Raw genomic sequence first — 7,978 nt, 5'->3', positions numbered from 1 at the left:
GCCTCGGCCAGTGCGACGGCGGCCGGGGGCGCTGGGTAAGGGCGCTGTAGCCCGGGAGCCGCAGCAGCCGGCGGAGTCTGTCTCCAGCGTCCCAGGCCGCGCTGCACCCCGCTCGCCTCGCCAAGCTCGGCCGCGAGGGAGCGCCCCGGGAGGGCCCGGGCGGCCAAGGCAGCGGGAGTCGCCTCTGCCGGTTGGGGAGGGCGGCGGCTGGGACAGGGGCAGGGCCTGAGCGGCCGCGGGGAGGGGGCGGCGGGCCGGGAGGAGCGCCTGGGTCCTGCGCCTGGAGCCCGTCGGTGCCGCCGGCGGCCCAGCTGGGCAAGGGTCCGGGGCGCCCACGTGGTGGGAAAGTTTCGAGGTAGCAAAAGTAGCCCGGCATTGAGGGGGGTGGGAGGGGAAGGGAAGGGAAGGGAGGGAAGGGGGCCGGCTCGCCCCTCCTTCTCTCGAAGGCAGAAAGGAAAAAAGCGGTGGGAAGCGAGGGTGAGCGCGGGGGGCGGGCAGCCCCAACCTGAACGGATTCCGCCTCCCCCTCCTTCCCCCACCCCGGGAAGCCCGAGCGGGCAGGACGACACCCTCCCTCCCCCCCTTTTTCTGCCAACGTCTATCTCAACGCGCGCGCACATACGGAGATTGTGCGGCTTTTTTCCCCCTTGGGAGAAAAAACGGGGAGAGTAAAAGAAGAGAGGGCAAAGAGAAGAACTCGTCCTCGGCGAGCTCCGCACTCCGTGCCGCGGCCCGGCGCGGGGACGCCGCCGCTGCCGCCGCCCGCCAGCTCTCTCCCGGCCCTGCAGCGGGTGCCAGTGCGAGCGCGAGCGAGGGCACCGCACCCGGGGACGCTGTGAGACTTTTCGGCGCTCGAGCCGACCTCGCCGCCGCCGCGGCAGGCAGAAGAGACAGGGGCGAGAAGGGCCCTGCTTCCCGCTTGTCTTCCTTGCCCGGCGCCCCGCGCCCGGCTGGGCCGCGCAGGCAGGCGGAGGGAGGGAGGGAGGCGGCGAGGAGGCGGGAGGAGCAGAGGCCCCGGCGAAGCGCGCTGCGGCCGCCCGCCCGTGGATGCGGCGCCCAGGGAGCCTGGAGACAACTTTGCCGTGTGACGCGCCGGGAGGACTGCAGGGCCCGCGGCCGAGGGCTCGGCGCCGCCTGTGAGCCAGCTTTCGCAGCCGGCGCTCCCGGGCACCGCGCTCGCTCCGCGCCGCTGCCCACCGGCCCGCGGGGAGGACGACCTGCCCGTCGCCGCCACTGGCGGCCCTTCTCGGCGCGAGGCAGTGAGGGCGAAGCGCTCAGGTGCGAGCGCGGGGCCCCGCCGCAGCGCCCGCCGCAGCGCCGCGCCAAGCCGCGCCCGGCTCCGCTCCGGGGGCTCCAGCGCCTTCGCTTCCGTCTCGGCCAAGTTGCGTGGACCCGCTCTTTCGCCCACCTTCCCCGGCCGGCGGCTGAACCGCCGCTCCTGCGGCTTTCGCTTCACCCGAACCGGGGCTGCGGGGCCCCCGACGCGGAGAGGATGGGGAGAAGGCTGCAGATGCGGAGGCGCCCCGAGACGCCCGCGCGGCAGTGACCCGCGACCCCCGCCTCGCCCCTCGGGCCCCAGTGGCCCTCGGCGCCCCTTCCCCGCCGCGCGGGAACCCCCGCGGCCCGGCCGGCCCCCTCCCCCAGTGAGCCGGCGGCGGCCCTCCCGGAGGGCGGGCGGGCGGAGGCCCGGGCGGGCGCGGGCGGGGGCGGGGCGGGGCGGCGCGCCTGGAGCCCGGAGCCCGGAGCCCGGCCCTGCGCTCGGCTCGGCTCGCCTCGCCTCGCGGCGGGCGCCCTCGTCGCCAGCGGCGCACCATGGACGGGCTGCCCGGTCGGGCGCTGGGGGCCGCCTGCCTTCTGCTGCTGGCGGGCGGCTGGCTGGGGCCTGAGGCCTGGGGCTCACCCACGCCCCCGCCGTCGCCCGCCGCGCCGCCACCACCCCCGCCGCCCGCAGCCCCTGGCGGCTCGCAGGACACCTGTACGTCGTGTGGCGGCTTCCGGCGGCCTGAGGAGCTCGGCCGAGTGGACGGCGACTTCCTGGAGGCGGTGAAGCGGCATATCTTGAGCCGCCTGCAGATGCGGGGCCGGCCCAACATCACGCACGCCGTGCCCAAGGCCGCCATGGTCACGGCCCTGCGCAAGCTGCACGCGGGCAAGGTGCGCGAGGACGGCCGCGTGGAGATCCCGCACCTCGACGGCCACGCCAGCCCGGGCGCCGACGGCCAGGAGCGCGTTTCTGAAATCATCAGCTTCGCGGAGACAGGTGGGTCCGGCCCTCCGGCTCTCTGCCGCCGTCCCCGCTCGCTCCCGCTCTTCCTTTCCTTGCCAGCTCCGGCTGCTGCCGCCGCCGCCGCCGCCGCAGCCCGCGCGCCCTGGGGGCAGCCCGGACTCCCTGCAGGGCTCCTTCGGCGGTGGCCCTGTGCGCTCCGCCCCGGTTGTAGTCATCTTCCCCCAGGCCGCAGACCCCTGCCTGCTGCCTCAACCCCCGCCCCCGAGCGCCTTGCCCTCCACCCCTGCTCTCCGGAATCCGGCCCCAGCGCCTCTGGGCGCGCGTCCCCCTCCCGGCAGATGCGCGCGGCCCTGGCTCTGCGGGCACTTGCTTGGTGATTGCTTAATGTTTTTGTTTCCCACGATCGAAGTGTAGGCTTAGCAGTGTGGATGGAGATGTGTGTGCTTGTTGATATACGTGGGCCGGAGGAGAGAGAGTGTATGTGTGTCTGTGTGTATGTGTGTGTGTCTATGTGTGTGTGTGCCTGCGTGAGAGGCCCCTGGGGCCGCTTCCATCACCGGCGGCGTGGGCTTGCCAGGATTGCTGAAGCCTCGCTGGGGAGAGCTAGGCAACCTCTCTTCCGATTGTGTGGGCACCGGAATCGGGCGGAAGGCAGGCTTCTCAACAGGTCCATCATTTACACAGAGAAAGCCGCGGCTCGGGGACAGCCGGGTGCCTTTCGGCTAGCCTGGCAGCTGCGGCAGACCCCTCGCCCGAGAGGCAGAGTCGTAGTTAACAAAGGGTTTGGCTCCTTTCTGGAATCCCCCCACCCACCCTCTGGCCCCAGATTGCAAATCCCTAACACTGTCTAAATATAAAAATCAGAGAGAGAAAAATCTTTCGGAACTTTAAAAGAAGGAGAAAAATGTGCCCGCGCCAAAATGCTGCAAGTGCTTTCGACTCCGCTGTCCTTTTCAGGACTTGAATGAGCCAGGCTGGCTTTTGTGCCTGGAGCTCGGCCCCATTTGTGCCGAGGGGACTGCGGAGAAGGTCGCAGGGGGGAAGCCCCGGTGCAGTCAGGGCGGGGGCAATCGGGGAGCCTGGGTGGAGGAGCAGTTGTGTCCCTGGCTGCAGATGTCCCCCCCTCCCCAGGCAGCAGGCAGCCTGGGGATGAAAAGGGATGAAAAGTTTTGCATGGCCGGGTGTGGAGAAAAGCAGAGACAATCGGGGCTGGTTTGTGCTTAGAAAGAAATGCATTGCCGTTTTAGCTGTCCACTAAAGTGAGTCAGGGAAAGCTCGCCATGCAATTAGAGGGCTCGGATTAAAAGGTGCTTTGGGGCCCAGAGTTAGAAATGTGATTCTGGAAGGTCGAGGAGGCCTTTTGGTCCCGGTGGCACAAAATGACAGCGGGGGCTGTTATATTTCTGGTCCGTTTCACGGAGCCAGCTCTTTGACTTATAAATAACAGATTCAGGTCACAGGCAGCTCGTCCAAGACCAGCTTTTAAGGCTGCAGTTTCCCCCATTTCAAAGTCAGATGTCAGTGTTATTAGAGGAGCCAGGCGAGGCCTGAGATGGGGGCTTGGGAGGGGCATGGTGGGAGGTTTGATAAAACCAGCCCAGGCCACAGAGTTTCGTTATTTGTTCTTCGTGGAAAAAAAAAAAAAAAAAAGAAAAGAAAAGAAAAACGTAGATTGTCAGAGGGAAGGGTCATGGAAATGTAGGATGAGAGGGGAGGCATCTCTTGATTGGCACAGCTTCCTCCTTGTTAAGCTGAATTATTGAGAAAATTAACAAGCCAGCTCCCCTATTCCTTGGAGATTTTGAACGTGCCATTAACGGGGAGCCAGAGTCTTGTCAAAGGATTGGACCTCAAGTTTCAAGGCTGAATGTCCTGTCCCTTGGAACTACTCGGAAACAAGGGCCAGGCTCTGCAGCCTGCAAAGCACACGTCCCTGTGTCAGAAACCTGAGCAGAGCTGCTTGTTTGCAATGGAGGTTCCACTGGGGGTTGGATCAGATCGTACTTAGGTAAACACTGGAAAGAGGCGGTAGGTGGCTCAGCTTGATTTTGCAATGCGCTAAGTTAACCAAAAAAAAAAAAAAAAAAGCCCTACTAAAACCACCCACCCCAAAATCCTCCCTGCGATCCTGGTTTTGTTTTTCAGATTTCACAGATACCCATAACAACTTGTTAAGATCTTGGCCCCCTGACAAGTTCTTCTGTTGTTCTTTGAGGCCTGACAGCCTGTCTCCAGGGAGCCCTGGCCTGGGAGAGGTGAGGCAGGATTTTATAGGCCTGGACCCTCCAGCCCCAACCTGGTCTGGGTTTCTCAATGGGAAACAATTTTCTCTGCCTCTCCCAGGTTACAGTCAGAGGCCCTGGCCCCAAAAACGGTATTTCTGGTTAATAACGTTTTCCAGCTGTGTGGCGAGTTGCATTCCAGCATCCTGCAGCAGAAAGTGCGTTTCCCCATTGCCTCGTGTTCTCCTTGAGTTAACCTGGCCTGCTCTTCCCCTTTTCCGCAGATGGCCTCGCCTCCTCGCGGGTCCGCTTATACTTCTTCATCTCCAACGAAGGCAACCAGAACCTGTTTGTGGTCCAGGCCAGCCTGTGGCTTTACCTGAAACTCCTGCCCTACGTCCTGGAGAAGGGCAGCCGGCGGAAGGTGCGGGTCAAAGTGTACTTTCAGGAGCAGGGCCACGGCGACAGGTGGAACGTGGTGGAGAAGAGGGTGGACCTCAAGCGCAGCGGCTGGCACACCTTCCCACTCACGGAGGCCATCCAGGCCTTGTTTGAACGGGGCGAGCGGCGACTCAACCTGGACGTGCAGTGTGACAGCTGCCAGGAGCTGGCCGTGGTGCCGGTGTTCGTGGACCCAGGGGAAGAGTCGCATAGGCCCTTCGTGGTGGTGCAGGCTCGGCTGGGCGACAGCAGGCACCGCATTCGCAAGCGAGGCCTTGAGTGCGATGGCCGGACCAACCTCTGTTGCAGGCAACAGTTCTTCATTGACTTCCGCCTCATCGGCTGGAACGACTGGATCATCGCACCCACCGGCTACTATGGAAACTACTGTGAGGGCAGCTGCCCAGCCTATCTGGCAGGGGTCCCCGGCTCTGCCTCCTCTTTCCACACGGCCGTGGTGAACCAGTACCGAATGCGGGGCCTGAACCCCGGCACGGTGAACTCCTGCTGCATCCCCACCAAGTTGAGCACCATGTCCATGCTGTACTTTGATGATGAGTACAACATTGTCAAGCGGGACGTGCCCAACATGATTGTGGAGGAGTGCGGCTGCGCCTGACAGTGCAAGGCGGGGGCACGGTGCTGGGGCGAGGAGGACAGTCCTGGGTGGGCTTCTTCCAGCCCCCGCGGGAACAGGGGTGCACGGTGGGCTGAGCACAGTCGTTTTGTTGGGCTGTGGAGAAGGTGCCAGGGTGCGGCCTGAGATATTTTTCTACGACTTCATGGAGCAAACAGTCAAAACCAGAGCGAGAACCCTCAACTGACATGAAATACTTTAAAATGCACACGTAGCCACGCACAGCCAGACGCATCCTGCCACCCACACAGCAGCCTCTAGGATACCAGCAAATGGATGCGGTGACAAATGGCAGCTTAGCTACAAATGCCTGTCAGTTGGAGAGAATGGGGTGAGCAGCCACCATTCCCACCAGCTGGCCCGGCCACTCTGAATTGCGCCTTCCGAGCACACATAAAAGCACAAAGACAGAGACACACAGAGAGAGAGAGAGAGCCACGGAGAGGAAAAGCAGATGCAGGGGTGGGGAGCGCGGCCAGGCAGAGGCTGTGTGTGCCCCGTGGCTTTCACCAGGCCTGCTCTGCTGCTGCATCTCTGGCTCCATATCTGCTTCTTACCCAGCCTGGGATCCTTCGTGCTTCAAGACCAGGGGAACCTGTCCTTCCACGCCCTTGCCGAGGGAAAGAGACCAGAAAGGATATAACCTGTCAGAGACTGGGGAGCAGGGGCAGTGACCGTTTGTTTGTCGATTAGGCCCCTGACTTGACATGTGTGTGTGTGTTTTTGGAGTGGGGAGGGAGGGAGAGAAGAGGGGGCTAAATTTGATGCTTTAACCTTATCTCCAACAATTGACAGGTCATCCTTGCCAGTTGTATAACTGAAAAAGGACTTTTCTACCAGGTATGACCTTTGAAGTGAAAATCTGAATTGTTCAAAATGGAAAGAAAAAAAGTTGCAATCTGTGCCCTTCACTGGGGACATTCCTCTAGGACTGTTTTGGGGAGGGATGGGAATGACCCCTAGGCAAGGGGACAAGACCACAGGAGGAAACGGTGGGGAGGAGGCATTCTTGAACTGCTGAGGGTGGAGGGTGCCCCCTCAGCAGAGGCCGAGGGAAGGCAGCAGCTTAGTTGGTCTTGGAGAGATGGGGAAGGCTTTCTGCTGATTTGTAGAAGTTGCCCATGTGGGCCCAGCCATCAGGGCCAGCCGTGGACGTGGCCCCTGCCCACCCACCTGCCCACCTGCCCGCCTGCATAGCACTTGCAGACCTGCCTGAAGGCACATGACACAGCACTTGCCGATCCACGAGTGTCCAGAAGTGGCCCTTGGCCGAGCACCGAACTCGCTCGCCCTCTAGATGTCCAAGTGCCACGTGAACTATGCAATTTAAAGGGTTGACCCACACTAGATGAAACTGGACTCGTACGACTCTTTTTATATTTTTTATACTTGAAATGAAATCCTTTGCTTCTTTTTTAAGCGAATGATTGCTTTTAATGTTTGCACTGATTTAGTTGCATGATTAGTCAGAAACTGCCATTTGAAAAAAGAAGTTATTTTTATAGCAGCAAAAAAATGAATACAGTTAAATGTATTATACATAATTTTGGAACCAAAGAGGCCAACAGATCAGTTTTAATTTTATTAGATGGTGAGGCCATCTTATGTGAGGTGGACGTTCTGAACGGTCCCTTGAGTGGCCTGCCAATGTTTCAGGGTATGAATGGATTTTGTTTATTCGGTTCGATGTGTCTTTTCTATCCTTACACACCCAGAAGGTAGAGTAAAAATGACCATGATAGAATGCAGGTGTGTATCCTTAAATCCCCATCTTTATGTTTATTTAATAAAGCTCCCCTTAGGTTCTGTTTCATAATAATTTAAAACCAAACAATTTTCCCATAGACTTGCTGTTAAAGTATTTTACGTTTGTGTACAGTTTAAGAAAATAAAAGATTGAGTGCCACAGGCCTCCTGCCTTGCGTGATGTCTGGGTCAGGGAGGCCTGGGCTGAAGGTGGGCAGCTGGGAGGAAGGCCAGTCCAGGTGTCTTTGGGTGCCAGCAGCCTCCTTGGCCTGCTCCTGGCATCTCTGCTTCCTTGCCGTGAGATGGATGTCAGGCAGAGATTCCAGGAAAAATGGCAGAAGATCAAAATGAAGGACGATTAGCAAATTCATGAATTACACATTTGTTTACCCTTCTAGTCCCAAGACTGATTATGTTTCACCAAGGCCACATTCATTACCATTTGAAAGTGCTGGGTAAGCCCCCAGCCCCAGATGGAAATGTAAAACCCTGAAGGCTGAAGTCCAGCTGACCTCTGCTCACCTCTATTTAGAGGTGACTGAGACCCAGAAGAGTATCTTGGGATAGAAGGGTAAACAGAGGCAGGCTGTGAGTGTGGGAATGAGGCCTTCCTGAGGGGTTTAGTGGTGGAGAGCGGCGGTAGGGGCAGTGTAGGTGCAGGTGTGACCGAGACACCTGCCGAGTCCTCCTGTTACCATGCAGCAT

General features: G+C 60.2%; 1 protein-coding gene across 1 annotated transcript; it reads left to right on the top strand.

The window, feature by feature from the left end:
• The first annotated feature begins 1,765 nt into the window (after nucleotides 1-1,765).
• Nucleotides 1,766-7,438, top strand: INHBB (inhibin subunit beta B). Its single transcript, XM_032250614.1, has 2 exons — nucleotides 1,766-2,260; nucleotides 4,734-7,438. The coding sequence occupies exons 1-2, from the start codon at nucleotides 1,813-1,815 to the stop codon at nucleotides 5,507-5,509; spliced, it is 1,224 nt and encodes a 407-aa protein (XP_032106505.1). The 5' UTR covers nucleotides 1,766-1,812; the 3' UTR covers nucleotides 5,510-7,438.
• Nucleotides 7,439-7,978: the final 540 nt, after the last annotated feature.

Source organism: Sapajus apella, unplaced genomic scaffold (genome assembly GCF_009761245.1).
Source record: "Sapajus apella isolate SASKATOON/1434 unplaced genomic scaffold, GSC_monkey_1.0 scaffold72, whole genome shotgun sequence".
NCBI classification, from domain to species: domain Eukaryota; kingdom Metazoa; phylum Chordata; class Mammalia; order Primates; family Cebidae; genus Sapajus; species Sapajus apella.
Note: the sequence above shows the minus strand (reverse complement) of the source record. Positions and strands in the feature narration are given on the sequence as shown.

What these genes read in the sequence shown, in the direction of transcription:
- INHBB (XM_032250614.1), top strand. Translation starts at nt 1,813, where the DNA reads ATGGACGGGCTGCCCGGTCGGGCGCTGGGGGCCGCCTGCCTTCTGCTG. An exon ending in CATCAGCTTCGCGGAGACAG is followed by an intron (nt 2,261 to 4,733) that starts GTGGGTCCGGCC and finishes CCTTTTCCGCAG; the next exon opens with ATGGCCTCGCCTCCTCGCGG.